An 18,719-nucleotide genomic window follows, 5' to 3' on the forward strand; every position below is an offset into this window, starting at 1 on the left:
CTCTTCATTAAATAGGTGACTCCTCCAGGGAGTTTTGTAATTACTGAAAAAGAGGGAAATGTCATGTCTCCTACAGTGTTAGGGGCCATGGTTGTCCCTAAAACAAATTAAACAGGATTAGGTCCCTTTTGTAACTTTGCTTTTCATTAATTCACTTGCCCCACCTTTGTGTTCTGTGCTGTTCTAGGCACTGACAAAGAAGAACATGTATGATTGTCCCAGCCTTAAGGTAAGGAGCTCTGGTTCTAGAAAGAAAAACAGGCCAGTGATTTATGTGTGTTAGGAAAAGTGCTGACAGTGACCAAGAACCCAAGAGGGCAGTGAGTCTGAAACTGACAATGTTTATGCCCTGGGAAGGCAGCAGCTTTCATCCCTGTAGACCCAGGACTGTTGCCAGATCGTGTGCGTGTAACTGAAAGGGACCATCTACAGGCAGAGTGTGCGTGCAACTGAGAGGGACCATCTACAGACAGAGTGTGCGTGTAACTGAGAGGGACCATCTACAGACAGAGTGTGTGTGTAACTGAGAGGGACCATCTACAGACAGAGTGTGCGTGTAACTGAGAGGGACCATCTACAGACAGAGTGTGCGTGTAACTGAGAGGGACCATCTACAGACAGAGTGTGCACATAACTGAAAGGAACCAGCCAACCCACCTGTACTCACCTGCTGTCTCCCTCAAGACTGTGAGGAGCTTGTCTGGGCAAAGCTCTTGCAAGAGGCCAGACATCTAAGTGGAGATGTCACATCTTCAGCACCTTCTTCTGTGAAGTTACGGAGGATAAGTGTAAGTGCTTAACAGCAAAGAGGCTATAGAGACCAAGAAAAGGCAACTAAAAAAATTAGACAAAGTGGAGCTTGGTGGAAAGGACAAGGGGTCTGAGCCAGAAAACTGTTTTGTAGTCATGACTCCTTCCGCTGGGCAGCCTTGGGCAAGTTACTTAACCTCTCTGAACCTCAGTTTTCCCAGCCTGTAAAGCCTGGGGATAAAATATCTGCCTTACCTATCTGACAGGGTTTAGGGTTGGCACATTATGGCCTGTGGGCCAAATTTGGCCTGCAGCCTGTTTTGTAAATAAACTATTATTGGAATACAGTCAAGTCACACCCATTTATTACATATTGCATATGGCTGCTGTCTCGCAAATTGAGTATTTGCGACAGATACCCTATGGCTCACAAAGCCTGACATATTTATTGTCTGGCTCTTTACAGAAAAACTCTCCAACTCCTCTGCTCTCTAGTGGTGAGGTCATGCTGTGCCCTCATGAATCCGTTATGAAATTCAAATGCGTATCCCTGACAGAGGTATATGGGGAAGATCTCTCCATTTTACAGGAAATGCAAGAAAAGCTCTCATTTGTTAGAGGCTAATGCTTTTCCTTGAAGAAGTCTCATTTTTTGTGATTAGTGAATCCCTCACACTGAACACAGGTGTCTGGAAATCGAGGCAGAGGGATACCTGGATTTGAGGTCACTGGGGGAGTTGGTTTCTAGATTCGGGAGCATGATGGGACTTGAAATATTTTTCCATCCATGCTAGAATGAACTTTGTTTGAGCTCATGACACAGGTCTAAATGGGGGTTCTGGCCTTACATTCACCTGTGATTTGTAGAGTGCCTACGATGTGCTGGGCCCTAGCATGGGTGCTGGGGACACAGTCCCTGCCCTCATGGAACCCACATTCTAGCCTTCAGATGTGTCCATTAGGAAGACATCAGAAAGTACATGGAAAGCTCTACTTTTCAGGTTTTTTCCCTCCTAACTTACCGCAAGGGTCCCTGGGTGGTACAAATGGCTTGCGCTTGACCACTAACCTAAAGGTGGGTGGTTCAAACTCACCCAGCAGCACCAAGAAAGAAAGGCCTGGTGATCTGCTTCCATAAAAATTACAGCCAAGGAAACCCTATGGAGTGGTTCTAACTCTGTAACACGTGGGATTACCGTGAGCTGGAATCAACTCGACAGCAACATTTTTGGTTTAGCTTTTTATTGTATATTATGCATTTCAAATAGGCTGTACATGTAACATGATATGTAATTCAAAAAATTTAAAGGGGTATACAGTGAAAAACAAGTTTCCCTTCTGTCCCTGACACCGTGAATGCAACCACTGATACTGGTTTCTTATGCATAGTTCCAGAGTTACTCTGTGTGTATACAAGCATTCATGTATAAGTACTTTTTTTTTTTCATTTGTTTCTTTAGGGTCCTATGTCCTCCCTAATTTTTATTTTTAAAAACTGCAAACTATAGAAAAGTTGAAAGAATGGTACAATAAGCACCCATTTATTCTTCACCTGGATTCACCAGTGGTTATCATTTCACTGTATTTGTATTTTATGTCTCTCTCCTTTCCCTCCCCCTTCACACACACGCACACACATGCATGCACGTGGACGCACACTCACACGCAATGTTTTTTCTCTCCTGAAACTTTGAAAAGTGAGTAGCAGGTATCACTATACTTCACTCCTAAATACTTCATCAGACATTGCCTAAGAACAAGGACGTTCTCCTGCGTAGCTACGATTTCATCATCACACTCAAGAAATGCATCACTGATACAATATTATCTGATACCCAGTCCTTACTTGGAGTTCCCTAATTGTCCCGCTCATGTCCTTTAGAGCGTTTTTTAAACTCTGGGATCCACCCAAGGATCCCTCGCTCCATTTAGCTGCCCCGTCTAGCATGTTTAAGCCCTGGCTTGCTTCTCTTTCCTCCTCGTCTTTATCCCCCTTCTGGGTTCTGCACTTTTCTTTTCCCCTTTGCTTCTTCCCCTTTCCTCTTGAGACAGGGTTTCAATACAATCACTCTCTTCAGCCCCTGCAGGCATCCGCCAGCCCTGGAGAGTAGGATGGACCTCGACGTGGTTAACATGTTTATGATCGCGGGCGGCACCCTGGCCATCCCAATCCTGGCCTTTGTAGCCTCGTTTCTTCTGTGGCCTTCGGCGCTGATAAAAATCTATTATTGGTAAGTTAATTCATGTTATGATTGACGTTTTCAAGAGTAGCATAATACCATCTGCATGTCCTTTTTATCATGGTTTAACATTTTATCGCGAAAAATTTAGTCATACAGAAAAATTGAAAGATGCTGGTCCTTTTTTTTTTTTTTTAATTTTGGAAGTGTTCTTGAAGAATTGGAGGTAGTTTCTTACCAGATAGATTTTTTTCAGGCTTTTGATAGTGTCTTTGTCTGGGAGGCCACCCATGCCCCCAGTCACTGATTCTGTCTTTGAGCAAGGATTGTGCCTCTATCAGTCCTTTGATATTTTCTTTGTCACTAGATGCTGATCCAGTGAGGTCCTTAAACGTACAGTATGTGCAGTAAAAAATGAGTTAGATTCCCCGCATGGGTTAGAATTTCTGGGTTTGAAGGATTAGGACCGTAGTCTCTTGGGACACTTGGTCAATTGGCATAAAGTTATGTTCTACATCCTAGACTGGTGAGTAATGTCTGGGGTCTTAAAAGCTTGTGAGTGGCCATCTAAGATACAACTATTGGCCTCTACTCATGGCAGAGCAAAAGAAAAAGAAGGAAACCAAAAACTCAAAGAAGAAACTAGTCTACAGAACAAATAGTCTATACAAACCACAGCCTCATCTACCCTGAGACCAGAAGAACTAGATGGTATCCAGCTACCACCACCAGCAGTTCTGATCAGGGGCACAATAGATGGACCCTGATAGAATGGGAGAAAAATATAGAACAGAACATCAGATTTCTCAAAAAAAAAAAAAAAAAATTAATTAGTTAAACAAACCAGACCTACTGGACGGGTTGAGATTGGAGAAGGACTTCCTGAGACTACTGCCAAGATACTCTTAAAACTTTGAACCAAAACTAACCCCTGAAATCACCTTGTAGCTAAATAACAAATTGGCTCCCAAAATATCACCCGTTAAGTACTGTGTTCCTTTAAAAAAACACCTATATTAGACGAAAAAGTTAACAATTACTTTAAAACAAAGATGAGAATGTAAGGAGGAAGGGAAACTAGATTAATGGAAACAGAACAACCAGAATGGAAATAATGTGGATGTTCACACATTGTAAAGAATGTAACCTGTATCACTGAACAGCTTGTGTAGAAATTGTTGAATGGGAACCTAAACTGCTGTGTAAATCTTAACCAAAAACACAATGAAATATTATTTAGAAAAAGGAATTAGAAGCCAGGACCATCGAGACAGCATGTTCAAGGACAGACCAGTGGTTTTAGATGGGTTAGAAAAGAATTTACTAGTGAAGCGACAAAAAGAAAAAGAAGTTTCCAAAATTTCTGTCATTCTCGTACCATCTTCATGATTCTTGTCCCATCTGCATACCACCTATACTTTTCTTTTCTTTTATATATTTTTTAAGAGTGACTCACTTTTTTTTTTTTTAACCTTAAGTCTCTTTTAAAAGGAAGCTTTCTCTCTCTACCTTTCTAGGAAAACTTGCCATACTTGCCATAAATAGTACATTAATATAAAAAAAGTAAAACACAATGACATTAAACATGTTACTCAGTTTGGCCTAGATACTGTTGCCTGTAAAAGGCTGAGCCTCCTTTCTCTTTGTTACAAAACGTAAAAGAGGTGTTACAGGTGCAGCAGCCCCGAAAGGCTAGTACCTTTCTCCTTGATACAAATCAGAAGGTTAATAGTTGAAAAGGGTGACTTTCTCATAACGTGCTTCAGTGACTGTTACGGATTAAGTTGCGTCCCCCCAGAAATATGTGTTGTAAATCCTAACTTCTATGCCTGTGGTTATAATCTCATTTGGGAGTGGGTTGTCTTTGTTATATTAATGAGACGGGATTAGTGTAGGGTGTATCTTGGGTCAGTCTCTTTTGAGATAGTACAGAGATTAATTGCAAGCTAGAACCAGAGCTGAGGGAAGAGAGATCTGAGCTTGTGAAGATCACCCAGGAGTAAAAGCTCAAAGAGACAAGGACCATCTACCCACTCGTGATATTTCTGTTACAGCAGCGCTAGATGACTAAGTGACTTTTCGTGACACATCCATTTGCCAAGTAAAATCACTTCTCAGACCCGTAAGGTATGTGTCCCACCACAGGAAACACTGAAATAGGTGTGGTTCTTCACTCGGCCATAAGTAAGTACGCTGAGATTCAACCAGGGCTCCTAGAGGTTAAGGAGCCCTGGTGATGCAGTGGTTAGGAGCTCAGGCTGCTAACGAGAAGGTTGGGAGTTCAAATCCACCTCAGAAACCCTATGGAGTAGCTCTGCCCTGTCCTATGAGTCGAAACTGACTCGATGGCAACGTTTTTTGTTTTTTAATTTGGTAGCGCAGTGGTTAAAGCGATCGACTGCCAAACAAAAGATTGGCAGTTTGAAACCACGAATGGCTCCACGGGAGACAGATGTGGCGCTTTCTTCTGTAGAGATTTACAGCTTTGGAAACCCTTTGGGGTTTCTATGACTCGGAATCGACTTGATTTTTTGAAGTTAGCCCTCAGTTTTGAAGTTAGCACACACTTCTGTGTACAGAAAGAAGAATGTCTTATGCTTGTGCCCTTTATCTGCCCTCCTTTCTGGCTCCCTTTTGTTTCATTAGAGCATGGAATTTTCCACCTGCCAGCCAGGCTCTGATCCTTGAAAAGAAGCTAATTGAACAGAGGGGAACCTTTCATCTCTCTCTCTCGCGGTGGTGGCCCCTTCAGAGGTCACCCAGGACCCACCTCGGTGTTGACAAAGCTGAGACTCTGGCCACTTGACCGCCATTGCCCAAGTTCTGTGCTTCGGGCCAAGGCTCCTGTGCGGCCACTAGCATGGAGAGGACAGGGTCTTCCCCCCCATCCTGCAGAGGCACTGTAGACCTCCCCACACAAGCGCCATCTTTATTAAACAAATCAAGCCGAAGCAGAGAATGCTGTTCACCGGTGTGACTATGGATATGGCTGCCGACAGAGGTGCGATTATATCAATCAAGGCTAATTCCACCCCCCACAGGCGGAAACCAGCCCCAGTGCTGTACTGGCTCCCAGCCCCCATACTTCTTGTGTTGTCAAGGAGAAGGGTTTCAGAGTCAGAGTTTTAGAATAATTTTGATATCTGACTTTTAAAGAGAAAAATAGCTTCATAGCAAATAATTTACTTTTTAAAAATTGAGTAAGATTCACATACCGTAAAATTGACCCTTTCAAAGATACAGTTCAGTGGTTTTTGGTATACTCATAGTTGTGCAACCATTCCCACTGTCTAATTCCAGAACATTCCATCTCCTCCACCCCAAAAAAGCCTGTACCTTTTGGCATCCACTCGCACTTTTCACCATCCTTCATCCCGTGGCAACCATTACTTTAGTTTCTGTTTCTTTGGATTTGCCTGTTCTGAACGTTTCATATAAGTAAAAATCATATAATATGTGGCCTTTTGTAGACCAGACTTAATGGTCTGACTGAGACTAGAGGGACCCCGGAGGTCATGGTCCCTGGACCCTTTGTTAGCCCAAGACTGGAACCATTCCCAAAGCCAATTCTTCAGACAGGGATTAGACTGGACTGTAAGACAGAAAATGATATAGCTGAGGAATGAGCTTCTTGGCTCAAGTAGACACATGAGACAATGTGAGCAGCTCCTGTCTGGAGGCAAGATGAGAAGGCACAGGGGACAGGAGCTGGTTGAATGGACACGGGGAATACAGGGTGGAGAGGTAGAGTGTGCTGTCTCATTAGGGGCAGAGCGGCTAGGAGTACATAGCAAGGTATGTATAAGTTTTTGTATGAGAGACTGACTTGATTTGTAAACTTTCACTTAAAGCCCAATAAAAAAAGAAAGAAAGAATACAGTGTGTGGCCTTCTGTGACGGACTTCGTTCACTTAGATCCCTGGGTGGCGCAAACAGTTTGCTCTTGACCACTGACTGAAAGGATGATGGTTTGAATCCACCCAGTGGCATTGAGGAAGAAAGGCCTGGACATCTGCTTCAATAAGATCACAGCCAAGAAAACCCTGTAGAGCGTGGTTCTACTCTGAAGCACATGAGGTCACCATGAGTAGGAATTGACTCAACAGCAACAGGCTGTTTTTTTTGTTTTTTTCCTTAGCATGATGTTTTCAAGGTTCATCCATATTATAGCATATATTAGTACTTCATTCATATTCATGGGTGAATAACATTCCATTGTATGAATGTACTTTGTTGTTGTTCTGTGCCTTCCAGTTGGTTGAGGCTCATGGCAATCCTATGTGACAGAGTAGAATTGTCCCATAGGGTTTTCTAGGCTGTAATTTTTTTTTTTTTTTTTTAATCTTTATGGCGAAACCCTGGTGGCGTAGTGGTTAAGTGCTACGGCTGCTAACCAAGAGGTCGGCAGTTCAAATCCGCCAGGTGCTCCTTGGAAACTCTATGGGGCAGTTCTACTCTGTTCTATGGGGTCTCTATGAGTCGGAACCGATTCAATGGCAGTGGGTTTGGTTTGGTTTTGGTTAATCTTTATGGAGGAACCCTGGTGGTGCAGTGGTTAGAGCACTTGGCTGCTGACCAGAAAGGTCAGCAGTTGTAACCCACCAGAGGCTCTGCAGCAGAAAGATGTGGCAGTCTGCTTCTGTAAAGATGTACAGCCTTGGAAACAGTATAGGGCAGTTCTACTCTGTCTGTAGGGTCGCTGTGAGTCAGAGTTGACTCAGTGGCAGTGGGGCTCAGCAGTGGGAATCTTCATGGGATCAGATGGCCAGGTATTTCTCACGCAGCCGACCTTTCAGTTAGCAGCTGAGTGCTTAGCCATTGAACCACCAGGGCTCCTTCTGTGTTTATCCATTCATCTGTTGGTGGACATGTGGGTGGTTTCTACTTTTTGTCTTTTATTAATAGTGCCACATAGCAAATAGCTCCCTTCTATTAACAAATAATACCATCCAAACCCAGAGAGACCCATGAATCAGAGCCTTCAGTTGCTCATTAATTGACAGGACAGACACATGTGATCTTACCGCCCACCCTTAAGAAACTCTTAGTCATGGCTCCACAGGACAATGCAGTGGGGCCAGCTTACAGACCTGGGTGGGTCAGGGTGTTTCAGGACTGCTGTGCAAACAGGATACTGTAAGTGGTAGAGGAAGCACCTCCCTGTCCGCACCACCCTGCTGAAGGAGCGTGCTCAGAGTGAGGCGCAAATGTTTGGTGATATGTCCTCCTCAACTTCCCTCTGGGAGCTTTCTTGTCAGGCCAACATCTTCTCAGCTCCTCAGGAACAGGTGTCCCCAGTAGGCTGTAGCCGGCCTTCAGAGCAGCTTTCTCTGGTACTGAGTATCCCTGGAGTCTGTCCAGCCCAATTCCACAGCAACGTGGACGACTGCTGTATCTGCAGGAGATGCCATGGGCTTCACTGCGTGTCAGAGCAGAGCCACAGTGGGGGTGCTGTGGCCACTGTGGGTGACATCAGGGGCAGCTCTGATTTTCATTGTATCTTGAAAATATTAAGACTTCACATGATGAAAAAACTGAGATTTTTCTAAGATTTTTGTTTGCCCAGAGAAACTCAGTAGTGAAATCAGGATAAGAAGTCTTGAAATAAGAGGAAAAAGGGTATACGGATTGGAAAAAAAGGAAATAAAAAACAAAAACAAAAAACTGACATTGTTTGCAGGTGGCACAATTGTGTACTTATAAAGTTCAAAAGAATCTATAGCTAATTTATTAATACTCGTAACTAAATTTGGAAAAGTTGCTGAATACAAGATCAAGAAACAAAAGCCAGTTGTCTTTCTATATGCCAGCAGCAAACAACAATGAAAAATTTTCGATGATGGCATTTGTAGAGTACCATCAACAAATATAAAATACCTGAGAATGACTCTAAAGAACAATGTGAAAGACCTACACAGAAAACCACAAAGTAATGATGAGAGAAATTTAAGAAAACCTAAATAAATGGAAGGATTACTACATTCACGAGTTGGAAGACTTAACATTGTAGAGATATCACATTTCCCCACAAGGATCTACGGATTCAGGGTACACCCAATTAAAATCCCACAGGGTTTTTTTTTGGGGGGGGGGGTGGGATAGCTGATTCTTAAATTTATAAGGAAGGGCAAAGAGCCAATTAAGCCAGACAGTCTTAAAGGAAAATAAAGCTAGGTGATTTACGTATCAGCTGTGAAGACTAATTATAAAAAAAAAAAAAAAAATTATAAAGCTACAGTGAATTAAGACAGTGTGCAGTGGGCACAGGGCGGGACAGACAGACCAGTGGAGCAGGAGAGTCCACTGCAGAGGCACATAGATACAGTCACTTGATTTATGACAGAGATGGCTCTGCACTGCAGCTGGAGAGGGGCCTGGGATAGTAGAAATCCATCTGGAAAAAAACAGAATCTTAACTCCCGTGTTAGGCAGAATGTCTAAAAAGGACTCCCAAAGATAACTCAACTTAGTTCCTGGAACTCATGAATATGATGAATTATGTTATTTACGCGGTGTAGTTGACCTGAAGATAGGGAGTTTATCCAGGGGGCCTTATCTGATCACATTTGCCCTTAAAAGTGGAGAGATTGGAGCATGTGAAGGATGCATCCTGTTGCTGGTTTAAAGTTAGACATGTGAGGAGGAATGCAGGAGGGCCCTAGGACCAAGGAGGAGCCCCCAACCCACAGCCAGCAAAGAAACAGGAAGCTCAGCGCTACAACCCCAAGGAACTGAATTCTGCCCACAACATGAATGAGCTTGGAGGTGGACTCTTTCCCAGAGCCTGCAGACAACAGTCCAGTTCAGCTGACCCCTTGATTTCGGCCTTGTATACCCGAGGAGAGAACCCAGCCGAACCCACTTCTGACCTACAGAACTGAGATGATCAGTGGTGGTAATTTGTTATGGCAGCCAGAGGAAACTAATACAGCCCCATCCCAACCTCATATCTTAGACAAAAATCAAATCAAGGTGGATTGTAGATTGAAATGTGAAAGGTAAAACAAATCTTTTAGAAGAAAGCATAGAAACATATTCTTATGACTTCAGGGCAGGCCAAGATTTCACAAATATGACACATAATCTGAGAAACTGAACTGTATGAAAAAGAATGGGGCATCAGGATTGGAGGAAGACTCATTTAACATCCTGAAATATGCAATTGATATCACTTTACTTGCTGAAAGCGAAGAGGACTTGAAGAAGCACTTACTGATGAAGATCAGACTACAGCCTTCAGTATGCATTACACCTTAACATAAAGAAAAAAAAATTCTTACAACTGGACCAATAAGCAACATCATGATAAACGGAGAACAGATTAAAGTTGTCAAGGATTTCATTTTATTTGGATCTACAATCAATGCCCGCGGAAGGAGCAGTCAAGAAATCAAATGACATATTGCATTGGGCAAATCTGCTGCAAAAGACCTCTTTAAAGTGTTGAAAAGCAAAGATGTCACTTTGAGGACTAAGGTGTGCCCGACCCAAGCCATAATGTTTCCAATTGCCTCATGCATGTGAAAGCTGGACAGTAAATAAGAAAGACCAAAGAAGAATTGACGCCTTTGAGTTGCGGTGTTGGAGAAGAATATTGAATATACCATGGACTGCCAAAAGAAAGAACAAGTCTGTCTTGGAAGAAATACAGCCAGAGTGCTCCTTGGAAGCGAGGTTGGTGAGACTTCATCTCACATATTTAGCACATGTTATTAGGATGGACCAGTCCAAGGACGTCATGCTTGGTAAGTCAGTGAAAAAGAGGAAAACCATCTATGAGATTGATTGACACAGTGGCGGCAATAGTGGGCTGAAACATAGCAACGATTATTAGGATGGTGCAGGACCAGGCAGTGTTTTGTTTTGTTGTACATAGGGTCATTATGAGTCAGAACTCGGTGGCACCTAACAATAACAAAATAAAAACATTTTATTCATAAAAAACACGGTTTTGAGAGTGAGAAGCCAGATCAAACAAAGGGAGAATATATTTGCAATCAATACATCCAAAAAAAGACTTGCATCTAGAATACATAAAGAACTCCTACAAATCGATAAGGAAGAGCATATAACCAAATTAATCGATGGACAAAATATATGGCTACATCATAACAGAGGGTATTCAAATGGCCAGTAAACGTGTGAAATGGTGCTCAACTTCATTGGTCATCAGGGATATTCAGATTAAAACCACAATGAGATACCATTATACATCCACCAGAATGGCTAAAATGAAAAAGTCTGACTGACAATTCCAAGTATATATATTGCTGATGGGAGTTTAAATTGGTTCGTTCACTATGGAAAACTGTTTGGCAACATGACCCAATAATTCTATTCCTAGGTTTGTACTCAACAAAAATGTGAATAAAATGTGTTACATACATACAGTGGAACACTACTCATCCAGTAGGAGAAATGAAGTCTTGATACATGCTACAATATCGTTGGAGCTGGAAGACATTATGCTGAATGAAATAAGTCAATTGCAAAAGGACAAATATTGTATGACCTCTCTTATATAAAAAGACAAGAAAAAACAAATGTGTAGAGAACAAAGTTTATTACTGGTTATCATGCAGGGGAGCGAGGGGGTTAACAGTGATGGAAACATTGTGTTGATCAAGGGTAGGGTTGTGCAGCCAATTATTGTAATTGCTGCCAATAAATTGTATGCCTCTAAAAAGTTGTGTGATAGATGTATTTATAACAACAGCAAAACAGAAAGAAAGAGTAGTTGCTGAGGCTGATCATGTACAGCCAAAAACCTCATGGGATTTGGTTTCTTGGTTTGGAGATTTAGGGTTATGGTTTCATGGGACATCCCAGTTAATTGTCCTAATAACATGTTTAGTGCCCCTGTTCTACCTCCTAGTTCAATGCATAGTGGCTGGGTTCTTGAAAGCTTGCAAGTGGCCATCTAAGGCACAATTGGTCTCTATTCACCTGGAACAACAGAGGAAGAGGGAGAGTCCGGAACAGGAGGAGGATATGGCATGTGTGGCTAACTGCCTCCATGAACAACTGCCTCCTTTGCTGTGAGAACAAAAGAACAGGATGGTGCCTGGCTATCATTACTGAACATTTTGACCAAAGATTCTGAAAAAGAATACTATTCTAAAAAGGAAAATGCAGAACAGAATTTCAGATTCTTATGGACACCAGACTTCCTGGAGGAATGAAAGTTGAATGAACCCCTGAAACTATTGCCCTGAGATAATCTTTAAACCTTAAACCAAAAATATCCCCTAAAATCTTCTTAAAACCAAACGATAGGTTAGCTTAACTAGTAAAAAATATCTACCTTGAGCATTATTCTCTTTAAGAACTATCTATGTGGGATCAAATTGAGAACAGCAACTTAGGGGGCAGTGAGTTGATGTTAAGAGGGGGAGGAACAACTCAGAAAAGGAGAATGAGAATGGTTATACAACTTGAAGAATATAATCAGTGTCACTAAATGGTACGTGTATAAACTGTTGAATTTGGTGTATATTTTGGTGTGTATATTCTCAACAACAAGATAAAATTGTTTTTAAAAAATTTGAATGAAGACATGCATGAGAATGTTCATAGCAGCTTCATTCATAATACCTTCAAACTGGAGACACCCGAAATGCCCATGAATGTTGCAGGAGTTAAATAAATTGAGGTTCAGTCATGCAGTTATTTATACAATGGGATGCTATAACTAGGAAAAGGGAAGAAATAGTGATACGCTCTACAACATGAATGATTCCCACAAACAATATTGAGCAAAAGGAGCCAGACACAATAGCCTATTGTATGTATGGTAAAGGGACAAAACAGGAAAGGCTGTGTTAGGGAGATGGAAGTGAGGTTGTAGTAACCTTTACGGGGTAGCGATTGGGAGAGGCAGGAGGGTGGGTGTCTGAGATGCTTTCATATTCTAGATCTTGATCTGGGTTGGCAGGTCCATGGATTCGTTCACTTTGTGCAGATTCGTTGGGCTGTACACTTGAATTTGTGCACTTTTCTATGTAACAGTTATACTTTGATTAACAGTTTCTTCATGAAAGGATAAGTAAAAGTGTGGAGACACTGGACTCCTGGTACATTGCTGCCAGGAGTGTAAAATGGTGCAGCTACTTTGAAAACTGTCTGGCAGTTTCTCCAAAGGTTAAAAATAGAGTTACCATATGACTTAGCAATTCCATTCCTAGATGTACACCCAAGGGAATTGAAGACATATTTCTACACACACACATTAAAAAGGTTCACATATATTCATAGCATCATTATTCATAATTGCCAAAGTAGAAACCACCCAAACGTCCATCAACAGATGAATGGATGAACAAAATATATACCCATACAATGGGCTGTTATTCAGCCTTCAAAAGGAATGAGGTACAACATGGACGGACCCTGAAAACGTTACATTAAGTGAAGGGAGTCAGACGCAAAAGACCACATATCGTGTGATCCTATTTATGTGAAATGTCCAGACTAGGCAGATCCACAGACAGAAGCTAGATGAGTGGTTGCCGGAGGACGGAGGAAAAGAGGAGTGGCGAGTGACTGCTTAATGGGTCCGGGGTTTCCTTTTGAGGTGATGAAAATGTTACAAAATTAGATAGTGGTGATGGCTGCACAACTTTGTTGATAATATGCTAAAAACCACCGGGTTGTCACGTTAGAGGGGTGAGTCTTATGTGAACTATATCTCAATAAAAAGAAATGATGAAGTACTTTTCTTCAGAGGGTCCTGTCCACTGGAGAAGGCGAGACTTGTAGCACAAGGGGCCAGGACTTGGGAAGCCTTCTCTAAGAGGCACCCCACAGAGTTTCCATTTTGGGTTTCTCTGTTTAGGTCAGTAGAGTCTTCAGTGACTTCTGTCCCTGAAATCAGAGGAATTTGGCTCCTGTACTGAGAATGTCTGTCTGTAAAAGATCTGGTTGCTGAGACATTGGTTGGTCCCAGCATCGTTCTTGTCTTTGCTTCTGTTCTGAACCAGTGCAGCTATTTTCTAACCTCTCCGCCTTTATAACGTTTATGAATTAGAGGTAACTTACTCGCTCTTACCCTTCAACCAAACAAGGCAGTTTTTTTTTTCCATCTGGGCCATGGGTCTTCCATAATTTTTTTAGCTGGCCTGGTAAGCTTTAAGAGTCTTCTTCCTACTTTTTCACTGATCGGATCATTTGATGCTGTTGAAAATATTAGTTCTCCAGCTCCTTGTTTCCAGAGCCTTGGTAAAGTTCTCCAGTGGCTGTACCAATTATAACATAAAAGCATTCCTGGTTTTCTTGTTTCTTTGTTTTTTCAGAGTGAATAGTGTCAGCTCTAATCCAGCGCCATAGCACCACCCCTCACAAGAATTCAAGGCCCTGAAAAAATAGGTTAATTTTTTAAATGAAAAATAAGAAGTAGTGAGTAGTCCCAAGAGCTCCACCTGGTCGTGGAGAAGTCTTCGGTTCCTGAGCCTGGCACTTCATGCTGCCTTGCCAGCCCCATCTCCCATCCCTCCGGGTTCAAGCTACATGTGGTGATTCCTATGCCCTTGCCCCCACCATGCCTACTTCATGGCACACCTGCACCATTGTCTCCAGCTAAAAGATCCTGACTGTCTGGGTACCTACTCAAATCTCGTCTTTTCTACAAAGCCCATCCAGCTCCTCCTTGGGTACTTTCTGCTAGGGCTGTAGAGAATTTGAAGATTATAAAAAGGTACCACAAAGAAAATATACATTACCCATAGCCATCTAATCATTTTCTTCAATGCATCTTTCTTTTTTGCCACTTCTTATCTTCCACTCCATGTGTGCATTTCATTTACTTGGATCCACAGTCAATGTCCAAGGAAGAAGCAGTCCAGAAATCAAACAACATATTGAATTGGCAAATCTGCTGCAAAAGACCTCTTTGAAATGTTAAGAAGCAAATGATGTTACTTTGAGGACTAAGGTGTACCTATCCCAAGCCATGGTATTTTCAATTGCCTCAATGAATAGGGAAGACCAAAGAAGAATTGATGCCATGAATTATGGTGTTGGCAAAGAATACTGAGTATACTATGGACTGCCAGATGAATGAACAAATCCATCTTGGAAGAAGTACAGCCAGAATGCTCCTTAGAAGGAAGGATGGCGAGACTTCATCTCAAGTACTTTGAACATATTATCAGAAAGGATCAGTCCCTGGAGAAGGACATCATGCTTGGTAAAGAAGAGGATCAATGAAAGAGGAGAAGACCCTTGATGAGATGGATTGACACAGTGGCTACGATGATGGGCTCAAGCATAGCAACAATTGTGAGAATGGCGTAGGACCAAGCAGTGTTTTGTTCTGTTGTACATAGAGTCGCTTTGTGTCAGAACTGACTCAACAGCACCTAAAAACAATAACAATGTGTGTATAATTAAAAATGTTTTAACAGAATTGGAATCAATAGTATAAGAAAAATTGGGGTACTTTTTTTTTCCACTTGATATGTCATAAACATTTTTCCATATTATTGAATGTGCTTTGAAAACACCAATTTTAATAACAGCAAAGTAGTCCAACTGTTACATAGTTTGTAATACATCCAGACAATGGACTGTCTTATATATGCTTCCATACTTCTGTGTGCAGATACAAGTACATATGACTATCTGTCCTTATCTCCCTCCCTCCCTCCCCTTATTTTATACAAAGGGTTAAAATCAGTCCATTTAGACTATTCACTTTTGCATGGGCAAGACTTGGCTATCTCTTTGGTGCAAAGCATACCATAAAGTGGATCTCTCATTGAATTAATTTTATCTTCCATCTTGGAGGGATTCTTCATGCAGGTAGTTCAATTTGTTTAGATGGTAATTTTGAATTGAAATTGATTTGACGCCAAACTCTAGCACTGCCAAGTCTTATATAACCAACAGGAGCCGAGCTTTCAAACAGCTGCCATATGTTGTCAGGAATAAGGCCAAAGGACCAACGCAGATAGTTCTCGAGAAACAAGTTGTCACTCTGCAAGTCTTTGGGAATATGTATTAACACAAGGTTATTACGTGAGAAATACTTCTTACGAAAACACCCCCTTTCCCCTTCCTAGTACAAGCGGTTAGTAGAACAGCTTTCTGGAATGGTTTTTGTCATGAATTGACATTGTCCCCCCCCAAAATGTGTGTATTAACTTGGTTAGACCATAATTCCCAGTATTCTGTGGCTGTCCTCCATTTTGCGATTATAATTTTATGTTGAGAGGATTAGGGTGGGATTGTAACACCACCCTTAACTCAGATCCAGTGTAAAGGGAGTTTCCCTGGGGTGTAGCCTGCACCACCTTTTATCTCTCAAGAGATAAAAGGGAAGCAAGCAGAGAGTTGAGGACCTCATACCACCAAGAAAGCAGCACAAGGAGCAGAGTGTGTCCTTTGGACCTGGGGTCCCTGGGCCTAAGAAGCTCCTAGATCAGGGGAAGATTGAGGACAGCAACCTTCCTCCAGAGCCGACAAAGAGAGAAAGACTTGCCCTGGAGCTGACACCCTGAATGTGGACTTGTAACCTACTGGACTGTGAGAGAATAAATTTCTCTTTGTTAAAGCCATCCACTTGTGGTGTTTCTGTTATAGCTGTCTAGATGGCTAAGACAGTTTTGTTTACTGCTTCTTGTGGTTGAAGCTCTGGGTGACTCCGGAGACCTACATGGAGGGCAAGGCTGGAAGAAGCGTTTGCCTTTCCACGGAATAAGACGTACAGAGAAGACCTGTGTCCCATCTTGAAGCCACTTCCCTGGAGCTTGCTGATTTTGTTTTGCCATTATTTTTCCTCCCCAGGTACTGGCGTAGGACTTTGGGCATGCAGGTCCGCTACGTCTACCATGAAGACTATCAGTTCTGTTACTCCTTCCGTGGCAGACCAGGGCACAAACCCACCATCCTCATGCTCCACGGATTCTCTGCACACAAGGATATGTGGCTTAGCGTGGTCAAGGTGAGGTTCTAGATTCTTCTCTTGCAAAAGGGCGTCTGTCACTCAGTGCTGAGGGTTTCCACTTGGACCTGATGTCATCAGAAGTGATAGAAAACAAAGGGAGCCCTGAACTGTGGGTCAAGTCATCTTACTTACAAACTAACCCAATGTATTATTCACATTCATTTGTCAGGCAAAAGTTTATTGGGTTGAATATTATTCATAAAATCTGTGCCTTAGAAATCATTTTACCTTGTGAGTATTTGTTAGGGTTTCTGACGCTCGGCTTCATCTTGGAGTTGCCATGGATATTAAGATCAGGCTTTAAAAAACTAATTTCTTCTTTTATACTCCAAGTTCCTCCTCTTCCTTCCCCTCCTTTTTCTCCTTCCCTCTTCCTTCTTTCTTCTACTTTTGCTTCTTTTTCACTTTTTTTTTTTTTAAGCCATGTAGAGAAATGGCCTTGATCTAGCAGCTTTCTGGAATAGTTTCCCAAATCAGTCATTTTTTGTCCAGGTTTACTTGGCTGTGGCTACTTGTTTGACTTGGTAAGGGTAACTGGCTCGTGAGGCCAGGGCTGGGAGAGGTCTTGGGAGGGCTACCCCCGAGGCTCCCCACTCAAGCAGAACTACCAGAATGATCCCAAGTAATTATGTATACCTGGAGGAAAGGGCTCACACATCCTCTGCTTACCTGTGTTCTTATTTCGAAATTTCACCATGAGGACAGTCATCCCATGTGTTCATGAGCCTCTTGCTTCCTGACCCCACCTCAGATAAGCATCCTTCATGTAACTGGATGTTTGTTTGTTGATAACTGTTTTTTCTCAGTTTCCTGGTTGAAAGTGGTACATATATAAACGGAAGAAGGTGAAAGTTGTTTTAGGATGATCATCACCCCTGGCATTAGACCTTAATGCAGGAAAATGTAAAGTTACTGAAACCAGAATTGGGGTGATCAGACATGGTTCTTAGGGAAAGCATGGCTCCTATTGGAGCTGGTCAGTGTTCTGGGGAACTGAACCCCTTCTAGTTCCAAGTCAGCAGCTACCTGACTGGAGTAAGTACAGACAGGGTGTGAGAAAGGAGAAGGAGGGCCTCTGCTCCCTGTGAGGCTTTTGGCCATGCTTATTCATGTCAGGTGTTACTGGGGTAAAACACCAAGTGGCCCAGGCTCAAACACATCCCCAGGGATGGCTGTTCAGGTCACCTAGGAAAAAGGACAGACATGTCCTACACACCACATGTTGACTCTCTGGGGCTGTGTGTCTTCAGTTCCTTCCCAAGAACCTGCACTTGGTCTGCGTGGACATGCCAGGACACGAGGGAACCACCCGCTCTTCCATGGATGACCTGTCCATAGATGGGCAAGTCAAGAGGATACACCAGGTAAGCAGGAGATGCCACCAAAACTTCCCAGACTGGGTCCTACCTGCCATTGCATGGCCAAGTCTGGAGAGCAGGCAAGAGGGTTCCACGCTGATTCATGGCCCATTCCCAATGCATTCTGTCTGCAAGTAATTGTGAACAACATGGCAAGCAGATAGTAGTCCTGGTCAGCTACGGTGGGCCAAGGCTTATTGCAGGTGTCCTCCACTAAGCCTCCTGTGGTTGTTTCTGAAGAAATAACAATCTGGTCGTTTTCTCAGCTCTTTGAAAAAGGAGTTTGGAATTTCTCAAGACCATTTCCTTCTCTGGGGGTTCTATTTTTCTGCTTATTAGCTGCATGATGACAGCAATAGCCTCTGTGCCTGATTGGGGAGGTTGGGGGTGGTATTCCCTGCATTTCATCCCACTTTAGCATCTATCGCCAGCCTCTCTGGCTAGGCACTCCAGGCCACAGGGGCTCATGAGCCGTTTCAGAATTTGTTA

General features: G+C 42.6%; 1 protein-coding gene across 2 annotated transcripts in view; it reads left to right on the forward strand.

The window, feature by feature from the left end:
- The window catches only part of ABHD6 (abhydrolase domain containing 6, acylglycerol lipase), a 61,386-nt gene that overhangs the window by 26,721 nt on the left and 15,946 nt on the right, over positions 1-18,719 (forward strand). The window contains exons 3-6 of one of the 2 annotated variants that reach the window (XM_049862607.1): positions 188-229; positions 2,829-2,981; positions 16,713-16,869; positions 18,123-18,236. In XM_049862607.1, the coding sequence (XP_049718564.1) occupies positions 210-229; positions 2,829-2,981; positions 16,713-16,869; positions 18,123-18,236 (444 nt within the window). In that variant the 5' untranslated portion in view covers positions 188-209. The remainder of the gene's footprint in view (positions 1-187; positions 230-2,828; positions 2,982-16,712; positions 16,870-18,122; positions 18,237-18,719) is intronic. The other variant, XM_049862608.1, reaches the window with a different exon arrangement.

The sequence above is a fragment of the Elephas maximus genome, chromosome 20, assembly GCF_024166365.1.
Source record: "Elephas maximus indicus isolate mEleMax1 chromosome 20, mEleMax1 primary haplotype, whole genome shotgun sequence".
Classification (NCBI taxonomy): Eukaryota; Metazoa; Chordata; class Mammalia; order Proboscidea; family Elephantidae; genus Elephas; species Elephas maximus.